We start from the raw sequence: 20038 nt of genomic DNA on the forward strand, positions 1-20038 counted from the left end.
CAATGGCACGTTGTGTTAGCTAATCCAAGTTTACCATTTTAAAAGGCTAATTGATCATTAGAAAACCCTTTTGCAATTATGTTAGCACAGCTGAAAACTGTTGTGCTGATAAAAGAAGCAATAAAACTGGCTTCTTTAATTTAAGTAAGTGATACTGGCTTTGTACCTATGGTGTCTCATGGGGGACAAAGATCAGTAACTGCCACATTGAACCAACACCCCCAAGATTGAAATCTTATTTTTCTTAATGAGCAACAGAAAAACCCTTGCAGAATTGGTGCGTTCAGTCACTCTTTAAAGAGGGCAGTGCATAATGCTGCTACTACATCCAGTGATGCTAACTGCTGCTCTCTGCTACTGTCCCCCAGGTATTAAGGGGACGTACCAGGGCCTGACGGCTACCGTCCTGAAGCAGGGCTCCAACCAGGCCATCCGCTTCTATGTCATGACCTCCCTCAGGAACTGGTACAAAGGTACGGGAGTGTCAGCCATCATTATCAGGATTCCAGGGGCCATATGTATCAAGTGTCTCATAGTAGGAGTGCTGATTGGGGATCAGCTTAGCCTTTAGATCACAATGAGTATGATTGCAATGAGTATGATTGCATCGACAGAAGGGAGCTGATCCACTCCTACTCTGACACGTTTATGAATACCGGCCCTTGATGGCTGTCTACACCACACAGACAATGCTGACCTCAAGAGGTCAATGCTGATCTCTAGTGGATCTCTATACCTGTAAAAAGGTACTCTCTTTGATAAGCGTACTGTGTATATCCCACTTGGGTGAGTGTTAAAGAGCATTCTGTCCGTATCTCCTCTCCCCAGGGGATAACCCCAATAAGGCTATTAACCCTGTGGTGACGGGAACGTTTGGAGCCGTCGCAGGAGCAGCCAGCGTGTTTGGGAACACCCCCCTAGATGTCATCAAGACCAGGATGCAGGTACAGGATAGGGTACCGCTACAGGATAGGGTACCGCTACAGGCACTTGTGTACATCTGAAAGGATTGAATGTGTTTGAAATACATGTAAGGCGTAACTCCACCCCTGTCTAAGTGAATAACCCTGTGTCTTTCTCTCGAAGGGTTTGGAGGCTCATAAGTATAAGAGTACGCTGGACTGTGCCTTGAAGATCATGAGACACGAGGGTGTACGAGCGTAAGTGCACCACTATACACTTCTATACGATCAAACGTTATGTATAACTCCCTTAAGGAACCTAATGGTATTGTTTACTGCTCATTCCGTCTCATTCCTGAGGTTCTACTCCATAGAGATCCTGAGTTCTACTTATATGATGTTCTACTCTCCTTGTTCTGTGTTCTCTAGGTTCTATAAGGGGACGGTTCCTCGGCTGGGTCGTGTGTGTCTGGATGTGGCCATCGTCTTCATCATCTATGAGGAGGTGGTCAAGGTTCTCAACACGGTCTGGAAGACGGAGTGAGGGGGCGGGGCTGGAGCCTCTTCTGACCTCACTGGGCCAAACACGATGTGACTGGACAACTGAGCCTTCTACCAGTCTGCGTCTCAAACACCACCTTATTTCCTATATAAAGTAGTGCGCTACTTTTGACCAATCAGGCTCCTATCAGGGTCTGGTCAAAAGTAGGGCATTGTGTAGGGAATGGAGTGCCATTTCAGACGCAGCCTACCCATAACTGTACTCACCAGCTGAGCTGTAAGCGGAGTGAAAACTATCATATGAATAATATCTATTTGGATGCAGTGGTCACAAACCCTGGTCCCGGAGAGCTACAAAGTGTACAGGCTTCTGTTCCATCCCTGCACTAACACACCTGATTCTTCTAAACAAGGCCTCCATGAGTTGAATGAGGTGTAGCGCTAAACTGGGACAAAATCCTGCACGTAATGTCACTCTCCAGGACCTGGATTGAAGAACACTGAAATATATCATGTGTTTTTTTTATGTCTACGTAAATTAATTACAGTATCATAATGAGTTAACTGTATGGTAGTGGGTACCATATCATCCTGAGTTAAAGCATAGTGGTTCTGCCTTGACCTGAGGGTCTAGCTACAGTAACAGTTACAGTAGCAACTACATGAATTGTAACTTCTACCCAACCCTCCTTTTGAGAATGTATTACCAACCCTTTTATGCAATCATTTTACTTGTGTGATATGATTTTTATTTTTATAATGCATATTATGGTTGACTATTAATGTTTAATTGCTGAGTATATTGTTTTACTCAGTTCCAGATGCCAAGTACATCCAGTAGCAAGCTGCCAAGTTGTGACAAATTATACTAATTATTGTCACAGTTCTACTGTAATACCACTCACCCTTTTGGGCTAGCCATGGCTAACGTCTTTTTCCTCAAGTGAAACGTATACATAGAGTAATATATTCTTACCAAGAGAAGAGAAAATGGGTAAATAATATATATTGATTCATAATATATTGATCAGAGTCTTTTCAATGTATTTATTGAATGTTGAATGTGTAGTAATGAGTCTGTTTGAGACACGCTGTTATACTGTGCAGTGTTATGTACAGTTCTAACTTGGAAGCGAATGCTTCATGGTGTTAACATTACAGTACTGTATGGATTGGGTGGGTGCAAGAGGTCGCAGCTTTTTCTGTTCCTGTATGGTATATCCACAGATAGAACAATGAGACAGATATTTCACTGGATGTATAAATATTAAGCATCCACTTGGTGTTTCCATTCACTACCAAATATGGTAGTGAGAGAAACCCCACTGGTGCGCAGTGGTAGAAAATGGAACGAGATGGATTTTGGCCTACATTCTGCAAATGCTCTCATCGATTAAACATTTGATCTCAATACAGTTTTCTGTTCCCAAAACTATAATCTGTTATGAATAGAGTTGACTAAGTTTTGTAGACTTTAGCCATCGCACAAGCGAATTTCACAGAGTAGGTGTTCCCTAACGGAAATATGCAGATATTTGCTAGAACGGGCCAATAGGATCTCGCTAGCTCGTGCTTGGCTCTGCCCACCTCCTTGCTTGTTCTGCCCACTATGACTCATATGTTCCCATCGGAAACAACAGGCTGTGGTCCATCTTGGTTAAGTTATAAAAAATCTTTGGTATATCACTACTGGTCGCCATTCGGGCTCAACCATACAGTAACTCAGTTTCCCAGCTCAGATTGCCTCCTGCCACAGATGGTTGCATTCCAGACAGTTCAGCATTGTTCTGAGATGGAAACTTGAGGGAACCTTCCCATTCCATTTTCCCACATTCATATCATTCTAGAGGCCTTTGTTGTCAAAATGGCACCACATGTAACATAATCCTTGACATTATGTTACAATTGGTGCCATTTTGGGGGTTGTTTTAGTTCTAACTTCATGAGGAAAACCATTTTGAAACCATTACAATGTATTTTTCTTTATCAATCTCATCTGGGTTTTCAGGGTCTTGATCATAAAGTGTATTTTGCCACAATCATCAATTGCTATGTGTTGTAGTCATGGTAACATATATTATTATGTAAGAGCATTCTGAATCTGCACAAATATCTGCCCTGACGATTGTGGTCAAATCTATAACAAGAAAATATGGCTTTATTTAGCATCGGTGGAATAGAAAATGAAACGCATTACTTTGCTTTTAGAGCCTTTGTGTTGTCGGTAACAGTATACGGACTGTTTTGACTCTGCTTTTACATAGTGTTGTATATACAACATGTACTGTAAGGTATGGGAGGCCTCAGTCTCCTCACCATATACTGTCTAAAATATCATCATCTCACCATCAGAATTAAATGGATGTCATTCCAAATTCCTAGAGGAATGCACTGTGTTTCTTACGTTATTATAACCTCTAAATCTAAGGTGGTATTACACCAAGAACCAATAAATAACCACTGTCTTTGCATTCCTTTATTTTCAATTTGAAAGTTTTTCCAATTGTAGAAGAATGTGTTGTTTGTGTGTGTCTGTGTGTGTGTGCGTATTTCCCTCCCTCCTACTCCCCTTTCATGAGGTCAGGGATATAATCACTGTAGCTGTCCCATCTGGAAATCTGAAAGTGAAAGAAACAATTCATTTTTATAGTTACAGCGCCATTATTTTGAGGTGGTTTATGCATTCAAACAAGAGAATGTTACCTGGGGTCCATTCAATCTCAACTGAATAATGGCTCTGACTATATTTACAAGATAATGTTAGTGAATAGTAGCTGTGGTGGCCATATACAGTGCCTTCAAAGTATTCACACCCATTGACTTTTTCCACATTTTGTTACAAAGTGGCTTAAAATGGAGTTAAATGTCATTTTTGTCAACGATTTACATAAAATACTCATGTCAAAGTGGAAGAAAAATTCTAACGTTTGTAAAAAAAAAACACACTAATATCTCTTGATTAGATACAGTGTAAGTATTCAACCCTCAGAGTCAATACATGTTAGAATCACCTTTGGCAGCAATTACAGCTGTGAGCCTTTCTGGGTAAGTCTCTAAGAGCTTTCCACACCTGGATTGTGCAACATTTGCCCAGTATTATTTTCAAAATTCTTCAAGCTCGGTTAAATTGGTTGTTGATCATTGCTAGACAACCATTTTCAGGTCTTGCCACAGATTTTCATGCAAATTTAAGTCAAAACTGTAACTCGGCCACTCAGGAACATTCACTGTCTTCTTGGTAGTAACTCCAGTGTAGATTTGGCCTTGTTTTAGGTTATTGTCCTTCTGTAAGCTGAATTCATCTCCCAGTGTCTGATAGAAAGCAGACTGAATTTTGCCGGTGCCTAGCTAAATTATATTTCTTTTTTATCCTGAAAAACTCCCCAGTCCATAACAATTACAAGCATACCCATAACATGATGCAGCCATGCCATACCCATAACATGATACTTTAGTGCCTTGTTGCAAACAGGATGCTTGTTTTGGAATATTTTTTATTCTGTACAGGCTTCCTTTTTTCACTCTGTCTATTGGGTTAGTATTGTGGAGTAACTACAATGTTATTGATCCATCCTCAGTTTTCTCCTATCACAACCATTAAACTCTGTAATTGTTTTAAAGTCATCATTGGCCTCATGGTGAAATCCCTGAGCGGTTTCCCTCCTCTCTGGCAGCTGAGTGAGGAAGTACGCCTGTATCTTTATAGTGTTAACTTCACCATGCTCAAAGGGATATTCAATGTCTGCTTCTTTTTTACCTTCTTTGTGAGGCATTGGTGTTTGTGGTTGAATCTGTGTTTGAAATTCCCTGCTCGACTGAAGGACCTAACAGATGTGTGGGGTACAGAGATGAGGTAGTCATTAAAAATTAATGTTAAACACTATTATAGTTCATGTGACTTGTTAAGCACATTTTTACTCCTGACCTTATTTAGGCTTGCCATAACAAAGGTGTTGAATACTTCACTCAAAACATTTCAGCTTTTCATTTTTTATTAATTTGTAAAAATTTCGAAAAACATAATTCCACTTTGACATATGACATTGTGTGTTGGCCAGTGACAAAAAAAAAATCGAAATTTTATCAATTTTAAATTCAGGCTGTAACAACAAAATGAGTAACAAGACAAGGAGTGTGAATAATTTCTGAAGGCACTGAAGGTAACTGTATATTACTCTTATTCTATTCCTATGGCTCTGGCTATGTGCAGTACACAAATCAGGGTGTGGATATCAGTCCTTTAGAATACAGTTGGGATAATTAGAGAATGTAATTTGAGTTCACCAGATTGTTATATGAAGTGTCTGTACCTGTATTTTCTATTGTTTTTTTGGACTTTTTCCTGAAAAGTCTTCTCATCAATTCCCTCTCATCTTGCATTTTATCTTCCTCGCATATTTCTGCTGCTCGCTCTCTCTCTCTTTAGTCTTTCTGAGGGAATCGTTTGCCATCACTACAGTGTCTGTCACATTCCTCAGATTCTGTATGACATTTTCCAGTCTTTTTTTGATCTTTCCCCAGCTCCAAAGCTTTTACTCCTCCTTCATTCTCTCCTTTTCATCATCCACCTCCTTCACCCTCTTCTCTATGTACTCACGCTCTCTCCCTTTCATTCTCTTTCTTTTCCTTCTTCACCAATTCCATCTCTTTATCAATCTCTTCATACCACATTTTTCAGTCTTCAACTTCTCCTTTAATCCTTCCAAATCCTTCCTCGATCTCTCCACCTCTTCCTCTCAAACCCATCTTTCTCTGTCCTCTTCTCCATCTCTGTCTTCCACATCTGCCTGTATCGTCTTCAACTCCCCCATTTCCCACCTCACTCACTCAACCTCCTCCCTTTCGCCTCCTTATTCTCCAGCATCACCTTATTTAACATTTCCTCTCTCTTTCATCTTCTCCGTCACTCCTTCCAACTCCTGTCTGTTTCTATCCACATCCGCTTCTCTCTTTCTGTCGATCTCCTGTCTCTCGTTTATTTTATCTTTTACAATCAATTCTCTAAATCTCTCCATTTTGACCTTCCACTTTTCCTCTGTCCCCACCTTCACCTGCTCAACCTCCTTCTCCATTTCTGCTGTTACCCTCTCTACCTACATCTTCAGCTTCTTCTCCATATCCAACTTCGCCTGCTCCACCTCCCTCTCTTCCTTCTCCTCTATTGCTGCGTCACCCTCTCTACCTCCACCTGCAGCTTCTCTTTCATATCCAGTTCACACGCTTCACCTCCTCCTTCCTCTGCCCAAACTCCTCTCTCTCCCTCCATTTTTCTCCCCAACTCTTTTCCCCTTTCAATCTTCTCCTTCAATCCCGCCAATTTCTTTCACTTTCTTAGTCTCTTCCTTTGCCTTCTCTTCCACATCTAAACTCAGTAACAACAAAAAAAACATCCTCTCACTGTCAACTGCGTTTATTTTCAGCAAACTTAACGTGTAAATATTTGTATAAACATGAAAAGATTCAACAACTGAGACATAAACTGAACAAGTTCCACAGACATGTGACTAAAATAAATGGAATAATGTGTCCCTGAACAAAGGGGGGGGGGGGTCAAAATCAAAAGTAACAGTCACTATCTGGTGTGGCCACCAGCTGCATTAAGTACTGCAGTGCATCTCCTCTTCATGGACTGCACCAGATTTGCCAGTTCTTGCTGTGAGATGTTGCCCCACTCTTCCACCAGCACGTTCCCAGACATTTCTGGGGGGAATGGCCCAAGCCCTCACCCTTCGATCCAACAGGTCCCAGACGTGCTCAATGGGATTGAGATCCGGGCTCTTCGCTGGCCATGGCAGAACACTGACATTCCTGTCTGCAGGAAATCACAAACAGAACAAGCAGTATGGCTGGTGGCATTGTTATGCTGGAGGGTCATGTCAGGATGAGCCTGCAGGAAGGGTACCACATGAGGGAGGAGGATGTCTTCCCTATAACGCACAGCGCTGAGATTGCCTGCAATGATAAAAAGCTCAGTCCGATCATGCTGTGACACACCGCCCCCAGTCCATGACGGACCCTCCACCTCCAAATCGATCCCGCTCCAGAGTACAGGCCCCGGTGTAACGCTCATTCTTTCGACGATAAACGCGAATCCGACCATCACCCCTGGTGAGACAAAACCACGACTCGTCAGTGAAGAGCACTTTTTGCCAGTCCTGTCTGGTCCAGCGATGGTGGGTTTGTGCCCATACGTGACACTGTTGCCGGTCATGTCTGGTGAGGACCTGCCTTACAACAAGCCTACAAGCCCTCAGTCCAGCCTCTCTCAGCCTATTGCGGACAGTCTGAGCACTGATGGAGGGATTGTGCGTTCCTGGTGTAACTCTGGCAGTTGTTGTTGCCATCCTGTACCTGTCCCGTAGGTGTGATGGTCGGATGTACTGATCCTGTGCAGGCGTTGTTACACGTGGTCTGCCACTGCGAGTACAATCAGCTGTTCCTTCCTGTCTCCATGTAGCGCTGTCTTAGGCGTCTCACATTAGACATTGCAATTTATTGCCCTGGCCACATCTGCAGTCCTCATGCCTCCTTGCATCATGCCTAAGGCACGTTCACGCAGATGAGCAGGGACCCTGGGCATCTTTCTTTTGGTGTTTTTCAGAGTCAGTAGAACGGCCTCTTTAGTGCCCTAAGTTTTCATAACTGTGACCTTAATTTCCTACCGTCTGTAAGCTGTTAGCGTCTTAACGACCGTTCCATAGGTGTATGTTCATTAATTGTTTATGGTTCATTGAATAAGCATGGGAAACAGTGTTTAAACCCTTTACAATGAAGATCTGTGAAGTTTAGATTTTTACAAATGATCTTTTAAAGACAGGGGCCTGAAAAAGGGACGTTTCTTTTTTTGCTGAGTATTTGAATTTGATAATTTTTCTATTAAATTGTCTCTCCTGTTCTTGTCATTTTCTTCCATCTCTCATCCACTTTTAACCTTTCCACTATGTTGTTCTTCCTCTCCAACTTCTCTTTCTCCTTTTCCAACTCACCAACTTTCTCCAATATTTCCCAGCTTATTGCTCTTCTTCTCCAGTTTTTCTTTCTGCCAATCCAGACACTTGTCTTTCAACTGTACCGCCTCCCTCTGCTTCTTCTTCTTCCCCTTCTCCACCACATTTCTCTGCCATGCCACCTCTTTCTCTTTCCCTCCTCCTTCCTCTTCTCTCCCACCTTCTGGATCTTATCCACTAGTTCATAGAGGGCCTTTACAGTGTCTTCCTTTATCTCCTTGTCCATAAGCTCCTTAATTCTCTCTCCATTTCCCCCCTCAAGCCCTCTCGCTCCATCTGAGGAGCTGGTTAGCGGCGATCTGTTGAACTGATCGGAGGAATCCCAGGTTTGTTGTGCCTTGGAGAACTAAATCTCTACACTGCTCCAGGACCACTGGTCCGGGGTTGAGTCTCTCCATGTATGGTGTCAGCTGGTTTAGCAACTGGGAAAGCAAAATACATTTTCCGAAGATCTATTCCATTGTATTCTATTGCATTCTAGTCTAATCTTGTCCAGTCAACTCTAGTCTGTCCAGTTAAAATGAACCCTTATCAAATTTACTCAACCTAATAAATAAACGGAACATGTTTGACACAGTGACGTCTCCGGATGTAGGGAAACTCAATTTCTTCTCCATGGTGCCATCCTGGTTTGAGACAAAGTTGAAAGTAGCTTGGGCTGTTGCTTGTAATCAGCATAGATCTGCTCAGTTCAGTCTTCACTGATTAGACAACCTCTCCATGAAGACATTTATAGGATGATGGTCTCTGATGATGGAGGTGAATAGTACATCTTAGGATATTATGTAGGCTACATGGGGAAAATGTTGACTTTTGTTTACTAGAAGAGTTTAACTTTGAAGGAATTCAAAGTGAATTCTAGGGAGTGAATATAATTTATTTTGTAGGAATGTGAAATTAAAGGGGTAGCCTACTCCTGTCGTTCAGGTTCACTAATGCTTCTGCCTGTAAAACACACATCACTGCTCAGAAGACATTTTATGCAGTGACAAATTCTTCTGCAATCACTGTAACATGTATACAACTATCATAAGCCATTTAACTTAATGATATAGCCTACAAAATAAACAAACGTACAGGTTTCACTTTCTTCATCCTTTAAGGACAAAAAATAAAGTCCTCTATAACAAAAATGGCTTCATTTCCGCAATAAGGTATAGGTGTTTGACCATTACTTCCTTCCAAAGAAAATCCTTTACCCTCAGATTTAAATCAATAAAAAAAAATGTATTTCGACATCTCCACAGGCCTTTCCCGATATGACATCTCCATAAAAAAGCATTAGACTCATATGACATTGAGAACCAGTTGCCGACTGGGACCAGAAATCAGCCCTGGCATTTCTAACACACTGACCCATTTTATTCCTTGAGGCCCCCACACCAGCCCATGTTTTTCCTCAAGACCCCCACACCAGCCCAATTTTTATACAAGACTCCCACACCTGACAATTTGTTTTCTTGAGACCCCCCCATGATTAGCCAGATACTGTTTGCAAAAAAGACAAGTCAGACAGGTCCACTGAACTAAAAATGGACAAGCCCATCAGGGATTTGCTTGAAATACCAGACGGCCAGTCTGCCCCACTTTCACTCTGGATAACATTGATGCACAATGAGACTGTCCTGCCAATGAGTAATTGTAGGCTTCTGTATACCTGATTCTCTTATACTGAATGCAACTGTATAGGCTACTTGATGTAATGCTTGCTCTTTGAGAGAAGGAATAACACAACTGATCCTACACTACATACAATCCCTTCAGAAAGTATTCACACCCCTTGACTTAATCCACATTTTGTTGTGATCAGGCAAATCCTAGACAAAAACCTGGATCATTCTGCTTTCCACCAGACACTGGGAGATGAATTCCCCTTTCAGCAGGACAATAACCTAAAACACAAGACCAAATCTACACTGCAGTTGCTTATCAAGAAGACAGTGAGTGGCCGAGTTATGGCAAGACCTGAAAATGGTTGTCTAGCAATCATGAACAACCAGTTTGACAATTTGGAAAGAATAAATGGACAAATGTTGCAAAATCCAGATGTGGAAAGCTCTTTGAGACTTACCCAAAAAGACTGTAATCACTGCCAAAGATGCTTTGACAAAGTATTTACTCAGGGGTATGAATTCTTACAGTACCAGTCAAAAGTTTGGACACACCTACTAATTCAAGGGTTTTTCTTTATTTGTACTATTTCATACATTGTACAGTCGTGGCCAAAAGTTTTGAGAATGACACAAATATACATTTTCACAAAGTCTGCTGCCTCAGTTTGTATGATGGTAATTTGCATATACTCCAGAATGTTATGAAGAGTGATCAGATGAATTGCAATTTATTGCAAAGTCTCTCTTTGCCATGCAAATTAACTGAATCCCAAAAAACATTTCCACTGCATTTCAGCCCTGCCACAAAAGGACCAGCTGACATGTCAGTGATTCTCTCGTTAACACAGGTGTGAGTGTTGACTAGGACAAGGCTGGAGATCATTCTGTCATGCTGATTGAGTTTGAATAACAGACTGGAAGCTTCAAAAGGAGGGTGGTGCTTAGAATCATTGTTCTTCCTCTGACAAACATGGTTACCTGCAAGGAAACACATGCAGTCATCATTGCTTTGCACAAAAAGGGCTTCACAGGCAAGGATATTAAGATTGCACCTAAATCAACCATTTATCGGATCATCAAGAACTTCAAGGAGAGCGGTTCAATTGTTGTGAAGAAGGCTTCAGGGCGCCCAAGAAAGTCCAGCAAGCGCCAGGACCGTCTCCTAAAGTTGATTCAGCTGCGGGATCGGGGCACCACCAGTACAGAGCTTGCTCAGGAATGGCAGGTGTGAGTGCATCTGCACGCACAGTGAGGCAAAGACTTTTGGAGGATGGCCTGGTGTCAAGAAGGGCAGCAAAAAAGCCACTTCTCTCCAGGAAAAACATCAGGGACAGACTGATATTCTGCAAAAGGTACAGGGTTTGGACTGCTGAGGGTAAAGTCATTTTCTCTGATGAATCCCTTTTCCGATTGTTTTGAGCATCCGGAAAAAAGCTTGTCCGGAGAAGACAAGGTGAGCACTACCATCAGTCCTGTGTCATGCCAACAGTAAAGCATCCTGAGACCATTCATGTGTGGGCTTGCTTCTCAGCCAAGGGAGTGGGCTCACTCACAATTTTGCCTAAGAACACAGCCATGAATAAAGAATGGTACCAACATCCTCCGAGAGCAACTTCTCCCAACCATCCAGGAACAGTTTGGTGATGAACAATGCCTTTTCCAGTGAGATGGAGCACCTTGCCATAAGGCAAAAGTGATAAATAAGTGGCTCGGGGAACAAAACATCGATATTTTGGGTCCATGGCCAGGAAACTCCCCAGACCTTAATCCCATTGAGAACTTGTGGTCAATCCTCAAGAGGCGGGTGGACAAACAAAAACCCACAAATTCTGACAAACTCCAAGCATTGTTAATGCAAGAATGGGCTGCCATCAGTCAGGATGTGGCCCAGAAGTTAATTGACAGCATGCCAGGGCGGATTGCAGAGGTCTTGAAAAAGAAGGGTCAACACTGCAAATATTGACTCTGCATCAACTTCATGTAATTGTCAATAAAAGCCTTACTTGTATGCTTGTAATTATACTTCAGTATTCCATAGTAACATCTGCCAAAAATATCTAAAGACACTGAAGCAGCAGACTTTATGGAAATTAATATTTGTGTCATTCTCAAAACTTTTGGCCAGGACTGTAGAATAATAGTGAAGACATCAAAACTATAAAACAACACATATGGAATCATGTAGTAACTAAAAAGTGTTAAATCAAAATATTTTATATTTGAGATTCTTCAAAGTAGCCACCCTTTGCCTTGATGACAGCTTTGCACACTATAAAGTAATTCCTTCTTTACCAAGGCAAATCTACTGTGGCAATTTACCCGACACTTTATGAATGGAAACTAATCTTGGTATAGCCTACTGATATTACTTTATTTGTGTCATATTTATGTTACCAATCAAATACAACCGTCTAAAATAAAAGTGTCTGGTATGGTCATTTATTATCCCTGGAATGTCAATATTTGAAATGTGTAACTAAATGTAAATTGGGGGAATTTAGTTATTTGGGCCAGAAGCGTGTGGGCAGAAGCCCTAATCTCTAGGCCACCCCAGGCAACAGTTGAACTAGAATTTTAAAATATTGTTTGGTGCCCACTCATGGAGAAAAATTGAACTGCAGGTTAAGGCTTGTTTAAATTTCCTGATGCGCAGGGAATTTTTTGGTGACAAAATAGTGATCAAATTAAGATGCAATATCTGTACAGGTGGCCACTGACACTATTTCCAGCCTGAAAAAAACTAGCAGTGTCCTAAAATGCTCCCTTGATACTCAGTTTATAAAACATGACCAAATATACAGTACATTTTTCAAAGGAATTGTGGTTAAAACATGTATACAGAGACAATTCCATAAATAAACAACTACTATCATGGTTTCTCTGACTTAAATTCTGCCCTTATTGTGATATTCAATATGATGTGTTGGCAATACAGAGAGAGAGAGAGAGAGAGACGAAACATGTACTTCCCGGTCTTTGTTAACTGACTTGCCTAGTTAAATAAAGGTGTACATGATTTTTTTAAAATAAATTAAATAAAATGAAAAAAAAATCGACCAAAATCGGTGTCCAAAAATACTGATTTCCGATTGTTCTGAAAACTTGAAATCGGCCCTAATTAAATCGGCCATTCCGATTAATCGGTCGACCTCTAGTACATACCCCAACCAGAAGCCATGGATTACAGGCAACATTTGCACTGAGCTAAAGGGTAGAGCTGCCGCTTTCAAAATGCGGGACTCTAACCCGGAAGCTGACAAGAAATCCTGCTATGCACTGCGACGAACCATCAAACAGGCAAAGCGTCAATACAGGGCTAAGAATGAATCATACTACACCGGCTCCGACGCTCGTCTTATGTGGCAGGGCTTGCAAACTATTACAGACTACAAAGGGGAGCATAGCCGCGAGCTGCCAAGTGACACGAGCCTACCAGACGAGTTAAATCACTTCTATGCTCGCTTCGAGGCAAGAAACACTGAGGCATGCATGAGAGCATCAGCTGTTCCGGACGACTGTGATCACTCTCTCCATAGCCGACGTGAGTAAGACATTTAAACAGGTCAACATACACAAGGCTGCGGGGCCAGACGGATTACCAAGACGTGTGCTGACCAACTGGCAGGTGTCTCCACTGACATTTTCGACATGTCCCTGATTGAGTCTGTAATACCAACATGTTTCAAGCAGACCAACATAGTTCCTGTGCCCAAGAACACAAAGGCAACCTGCCTAAATGACTACAGACCCGCAGCACTCACGTCCGTAGCCATGAAGTGCTTTGAAAGGCTAGTAATGGCTCACAACACCATTATCCCAGAAACCCTAGACCCACTCCAATTTGCATACCGCCCAAACAGATCCATAGATGATGCAATCTCTATTGCACTCCACACTGCCCTTTCCCACCTGGACAAAAGGAACACTTATGTGAGAATGCTATTCATTGACTACAGCTCAGCAATCAACATCATAGTTCCATCAAAGCTCATCACTAAGTTAAGGATCCTGGGACTAAACACCTCCCTCTGCAACTGGATCCTGGACTTCCTGACAGGCCGCCCCCAGGTGGTGAGTGTAGGTAGCAATACATCTGCCATGCTGATCCTCAACACTGGAGCTCCCCAGGGGTAAGTGCTCAGTACCCTCCTGTACTCCCTGTTCACCCACGACTGCATGGCCAGGCACGACTCCAACACCATCATTAAGTTCGCAGACGACACAACAGTGGTAGGCCTGATCACTGACAATGACGAGACAGCCTACAGGGAGGAGGTCAGAGACCTGGCCAGGTGGTGCCAGAATAACAACCTATCCCTCAACATAACCAAGACTAACATCGAGAGCATCCTGACTGTTTGCATCACTGCCTGGTACGGCAATTGCTCGGCCTCCGACCGCAAGGCACTACAGAGGGTAGTGCGTACGACCAAGTACATCACTGGTGCTAAGCTGCCTGCCATCCAGGACCTCTACACCAAGCGGTGTCAGAGGAAGGCCCTAAAAATTGTCAAAGACCCCACCCACCCCAGTCATAGACTGTTCTCTCTACTACCACCGCATGGCAAGCGGTACCGGAGTGCCAAGTCTTGGACAAAAAGGCTTCTCAACAGTTTTTACCGCCAAGCCATAAGACTCCAGAACAGGTAATCAAATGGCTACCCAGACTATTTGCATTGTGTGCCCCCCCCCCCCCCCCCCCCCCCCCCAACCCCTCTTTTACGCTGCTGCTACTCTCTGTTCATCATATATGCATAGTCACTTTAACCATATCTACATGTACATACTACCGCAATCAGCCTGACTAACCGGTGTCTGTATGTAGCCTTGCTACTTTTAAAGCCTCGATACTGTTATTTTTCACTGTCTTTTAACTGTTGTTTTATTTCTTTACTTACCTAATACCTTTTTTGCACTATTGGTTAGAGCCTGTAAGTAAGCATTTCACTGTTGTATTCGGCGCACGTGACAAATAAACTGTGATTTGATTTGAATAAAACCCTCTTATTTATTGAAAGGAGCATCAACCTCATCACTGTGCACACTTTCACCACCCTGTGAAGTTCATCAAAATTGATTTAATCTGTAGCCTGAAACTGCATGCTTTCCCATGATGTCGTGTCATTTTTTATTCAACATTTGGGCTACTTTACAGCATAAAAAGGTTTGATGGAAACCTGCTAAATGTCAAGCCATTTTGAGGATGCCTACAGGAGACTTTTAAAGTAGCCTAATCAGATTAAAACATTGTGACTGGTTGTGTTTATGCCACATATAAAAATGTAATACATTTCAAAAGTTAAATGATAAATATTTAGGCTATATTGAAGCTTAGGTTCTAGGTGCGCGAGGTACAGCTGCATGGATTGGAGAGGAGGCAGAGTGTGTTTTAAGCTTTCCTGAATAACTGGGCCTGCCGGGAGCATTTGTTGCCACATTATTATAGGACAACTTGGGAGAATGATGATCTGAAACAGACTGCGCATTCAGTATCAGAATTAAAAATACAGCCAGACTGGCCTGCTGTGCCTTTCTAGACCTTATAAACTGTTGTAAAAAGACCCACATCTGATCCAAATCGAATGAAACATTCAAATCACAGGGCTTTTGCGCCATTATTCAAATGACATTTTCACCTCAGTCTAAAGTAGAATTTTTACTCACTTGAATACAATAATGCAATTATTCAATGCATTGTGATGTTGTCAGTTAGTCTAGTTATGATACATGTACTGTCCCTAAACAAGACCAATAGAGGAGCTTTTTGAGCTGTGTGTTTCATGTCTGTTCTTTCATGCGCAATGATGCACCTGGCCTGTCCGCTGTCTACAGTATCAGCTACTCCTATTTGTACTTGTCAATTCATATTGAAAATTGATGCAACTTTGAATGCTTTTATGTGTGGTATGATTGCTAGTTAGCCTATTTCCGATCTGGACAAACGATCCACCTACCACTATTATCACTATGCATGGTGGATAGACTTAGACTGGTACTGACCTGTGGTATAGTAAAAGTTAGCACATGGAAAAGCGTAGTGCATAATGGAAGTACCAAAACACCCTTGACATAGGGGAGGCGCATGCAAGCAGAAGAGGAAATTTGGCTAGGATGGAAGAAATTATATAGTAAAACCTGCAAGAGTTAATGTTAACCAGGAAGAAAAAAAAACATTACCCCCCTGTGCCCAATAAAAAAAACACACAACCCTCCCCAAAGCAACAAACAAAAAAAGTTTGACAACCCTCCCCTATTTTGGGCCACCCTTCCGTCCCAGTAAATGTGATCTATCCCTAAACACATTGCAAATAGGCTCAGGAGAACTCATTCTGAAAAAGTTGGGTAGCTTATATTGATTAGTCACAGGAATCAGGAGCCAATGCAACAGCCTGTTTTACAAACGGTGGGCCTACCACATGGATGGGCATTAATACATTTCCATTGTAGGCTACATCCCAGTAAGCACGGACCGACACCGACATCTTTTGGACGTATTTTCTTGGTCCTGTCCGGACCGGCCATCTTTTTATGGTGTTTTACAAAACAAAACATATCAAATCTGAACCAATCATAGACGTCTATGTTTGGTTCAGATTTTGTCCAGTCTGGACCAGCCTTGATTTGGCCCAAATATAAACACAACTGAAAATTAACCTGAATTCAATGTCTGGAAAATACGTCTTTTCACCATTCATTCAGAATCTAAATTGAAAATATGTCTAAAATATTTATTTTCTGTGTCATTATTTTGCTTATTGGGACCATTTTACTTTTGCAAGGGTAGCCATTTTTGTGTTGCCTAGGGCAGTAGAATGGCCAGGACCAGCCCTGAATATGAGTAGTCACATATCAAAAGTGAGTCAAGTGGATTACCTATTTCCACAGGAGGGAATTATATGAGGATGACATTTAGCTCAATGACATTAGGTTGGCCTAGTGCCCACGTAGGTTCAGATAGACAATGGGAGGACATGCCCTTACCAGAAGATGTGGTTGGTTGGTGTCTATGTAGGTGGCAAAGTTGAACTCTGTCTCAAACGCCTTGGTTAGATGCCAGGGCCTGTGTATCTCCACCTTCATGGAGTAGATTATACTGCCATGCGCCCCATGGAAAGAAGAGGGGAAGTTCCTGAATGAAAATAAGTGCAACAATAACGGTCAGACCTTGAGCATGCAACAATGAATAAAGCAAACAACTACAGTACTTGACTTCATACAAACCCTTGTGGAATTTGGAATGTGAACGGGTACACATGGGTTCCTGGTTGAAATGTGGTGTTAGGGACCACAGAAGGTGGAAAACAAAACAGTGAACGATTTAAACACCACAGTTATGATCATAACTCCAATATGATCACAGTTACACGGGAGTGCACACACACAGGTGTATCAGAATTCAGATTACTTTGTAGCTATCGTTATTTTCTTGCAATACGACTTAAGACGTTGAAGAATTCCAGCTTTGCCGAGTGAACTCGTGTCGTCTTTGTGTTGTCCACTGTACCTTTGCTTTCCATTAAATGTCATTGTTATGGAACTGAGCTTTGTTTTCTTCGAAAGATGAAAATAAATCTGACCTGTCAGCGTCTCCGCTCGAGAAAGTCACTCTCGGATTTAAAGCGTTAAAATGTATAGTACTTTTTTTTAAGGTTCTCCAAATATTTTGCACAATTAAAAATATAAATTTCTAGAGGCTCTGTGTTTTAGTTCATTGCAACAAAAATGTAAATGTTGATTTGTCTTACGAAGAAAAAGCAACAATTAACGTTACAGTGGTGGGTGTCGACAGTTTAGATCAGACAAGGGCGTGTCTTGTGGTTCTTCTTGAATGGGAATTTTAACCCGTTCACTCAATCAATTTATATCCAAAAACGTGTAACAAGTGCCATACCACGGTTTAGTTAGTAATGGCGATTTCGTTGAGTGTAGCATGATTTAGAGATGCAGACACATGTATTAAGTTCAATTCACTAACTGCACTGACAATTACAGCCGAGTACGAATAGCCACAGCGTAAGTTAGCTAGCTAACTCTAACTGTTAACCATAGTTAGCTCAGTTTTTCCATCCTTCAAAGCATCATTCGTTCCATCGAGAGCAGCCGAGTGAGTATTTTGAGTGAAATTTATGCACTTCACACGCGCTGGTCAATGTATGTTGTCGAGCTACGGTAGTTTGATTTGCTTTGTTTGTGAGAAGTTACAGCTAAGTTACTAACTACTCAAACGTGCACGGAGAAAGCCAATACACACCTTCCAACTCGATTGCTAACAGGTGCCCTTTGCCAGAACAGCTAGCTACTTCGGCCTGGCGCTGTGTCAACACTAGCCTGGGCTGCCGCTAGTGGGCTTCTTCTTTATGGCGGCTGCCTAGGCTATGTCAACACCTGGGCCTTGTTCAGTAGGACACAATGAGAACATTCATTCAGATAGAAATATAACCGACAGACATGCATTTTACATGTAGACTAAGGAATATTTTCAGTACTGCAGATGGAATTTACTTTACATGTCAGAGGCGTGTCTAACACAAAATACACTTCATAACAAAGTATGTGGACACCTGCTCGTCGAACATCTCATTCAAAATCATGGGCATTAATATCAGTGGTGTAAAGTACTTAAGTAAAAATACTTTAAAGTACTACTTAAGTAGTTTGTTGGGGTATCTGTACTTTACTATTTATATTTTTGACGCATTTTACTTTACTACATTCCTTATTAAGAAAATATTGTACTTTTTACTCCATACATTTTCCTTGACACCCAAAAGTACTGCTTACATTTTGAATACTTAGCAGGACAGGAAAATAGTCAAATTCACGCATCAACCAAACATCTCTACTGATGTCTGAATGTTGTGGCTTTTCGTAAATGGAAAAAAATAACAAGAAAATGGTGCCATCTGACTTGCATTATATAAAGAATTTGAAATTATTTATACTTTTACTTTTGATACTTAAGTATATTTTAAACCAAATAGTTAGACTTTTACTCAAGTAGAATTTTACTAGATGGCTTTAACTTGAGTTATTTTCTATTAAGTTATCTTTACTTTTACTCAAGTATGACAGTTGGGTACTTTTTCCACCACTGATTTAATACAGAGTTGGTCCCCTCTTTGCTGCTACAACAGCCGCTTTCCACTAGATGTTGGAACATTGCTATGGGGACTTGCTTCCATTCAGCCACAAGAACATTAGTGAAGTTGGGCACTGATGTTGGGCGATTAGGCCTGGCTCGCAGTCGGCGTTCCAATTCATCCCAAAGGTGTTTGATGGGGTTAAGGTCAGGGCTCTGTGCAGGCCAGTCAAGTTCTTCCACACCGATCTCAACAAACCATTTCTGTATGGACCTTGCTTTGTGCACGAGGGCATTGTCATGCTGAAATAGGAAAGGGCCTTCTCCAAACTGTTGCCACAAAGTTGGAACCACAGAATCATCTAGAATGTCATTGCATGTTGTAGTGTTAAGATTTCCCTCCACTGGAACTAAGGGGCCTAGCCCGAACCATGAGAAACAGCCCCAGACCATTATACCTCCTCCACCAAACTTTGCAGTAGGCACTATGCATTCGGGCAGGTAGCGTTCTCCTGGCATCCACCAAACCCAGATTCATCTGTTGGACTGCCAGATGGTGACGCGTGATTCATCACTCAAGAGAACGCGTTTCCACTGCTCCACAGTCCAATGGCGGCAAGCTTTACACCACTCCAGCCGACACTTGGCATTGCGCATGGTGATCTTAGGCTTGTGTGTGGCTGCTCGGGATTGGAAACTCATTTCATGAAGCTCCCGATGAACAGTTATTGTACTGACGTTGCTTCCAGAGGCAGTTTGGAACTCTATAGTGAGTGTTGCAACCGAGGTGAGCTTGTGTGGCCTGCCACTTCGCAGCTGAGCCGTTATTGCTCCTAGACGTTTCCACTTCACAATAACAACACTTACAGTTGGCCGCAGCAACTGACTTGTTGGAAAGGTGGCATCCCATGGTGGTGCCATTGTTGAAAGTCACCT

General features: G+C 42.0%; 2 protein-coding genes across 4 annotated transcripts in view; one reads left to right on the forward strand and one right to left on the reverse strand.

Moving 5' to 3' along the window:
- LOC120033535 (tricarboxylate transport protein B, mitochondrial-like) overlaps positions 1-3874 on the forward strand; it is a 30274-nt gene extending 26400 nt beyond the window's left edge. The window contains exons 6-9 of the mRNA XM_038979961.1: positions 369-473; positions 829-944; positions 1087-1160; positions 1332-3874. Coding sequence (XP_038835889.1) covers positions 369-473; positions 829-944; positions 1087-1160; positions 1332-1446 — 410 coding nt within the window. The 3' untranslated portion in view covers positions 1447-3874. The remainder of the gene's footprint in view (positions 1-368; positions 474-828; positions 945-1086; positions 1161-1331) is intronic.
- On the reverse strand, positions 3865-18381 carry LOC120033711 (arrestin domain-containing protein 3-like). 3 transcript variants are annotated; one of them, XM_038980188.1, is made up of 4 exons: positions 17528-17811; positions 17245-17284; positions 17005-17152; positions 3865-4021 (listed from the first exon to the last, which is right to left on the reverse strand). In XM_038980188.1, exons 1-4 carry the CDS (start codon positions 17538-17540, stop codon positions 3965-3967), a joined length of 258 nt encoding a protein of 85 aa, XP_038836116.1. In that variant the 5' UTR covers positions 17541-17811; the 3' UTR covers positions 3865-3964. The 3 variants fall into 3 exon arrangements, 2 of the variants coding, with proteins under 2 accessions (XP_038836116.1, XP_038836164.1); XR_005473998.1 differs by lacking the exons at positions 17245-17284; positions 17528-17811 and adding an exon at positions 18275-18381; XM_038980236.1 differs by lacking the exon at positions 17245-17284.
- Between the last annotated feature and the right edge of the window lie 1657 nt (positions 18382-20038).

This window comes from Salvelinus namaycush, chromosome 1 (assembly GCF_016432855.1).
Source record: "Salvelinus namaycush isolate Seneca chromosome 1, SaNama_1.0, whole genome shotgun sequence".
Lineage (NCBI taxonomy): Eukaryota > Metazoa > Chordata > Actinopteri > Salmoniformes > Salmonidae > Salvelinus > Salvelinus namaycush.

Coding starts and splice junctions, on each gene's coding strand:
- LOC120033711 (XM_038980188.1), bottom strand. Junction 17,153..17,244: donor ACATTCCAAATTCCACAAGG/GTTTGTATGAAG, acceptor ATTTTCATTCAG/GAACTTCCCCTCTTCTTTCC. Junction 4,022..17,004: donor CCAACCAACCACATCTTCTG/GTAAGGGCATGT, acceptor TTTCACTTTCAG/ATTTCCAGATGGGACAGCTA.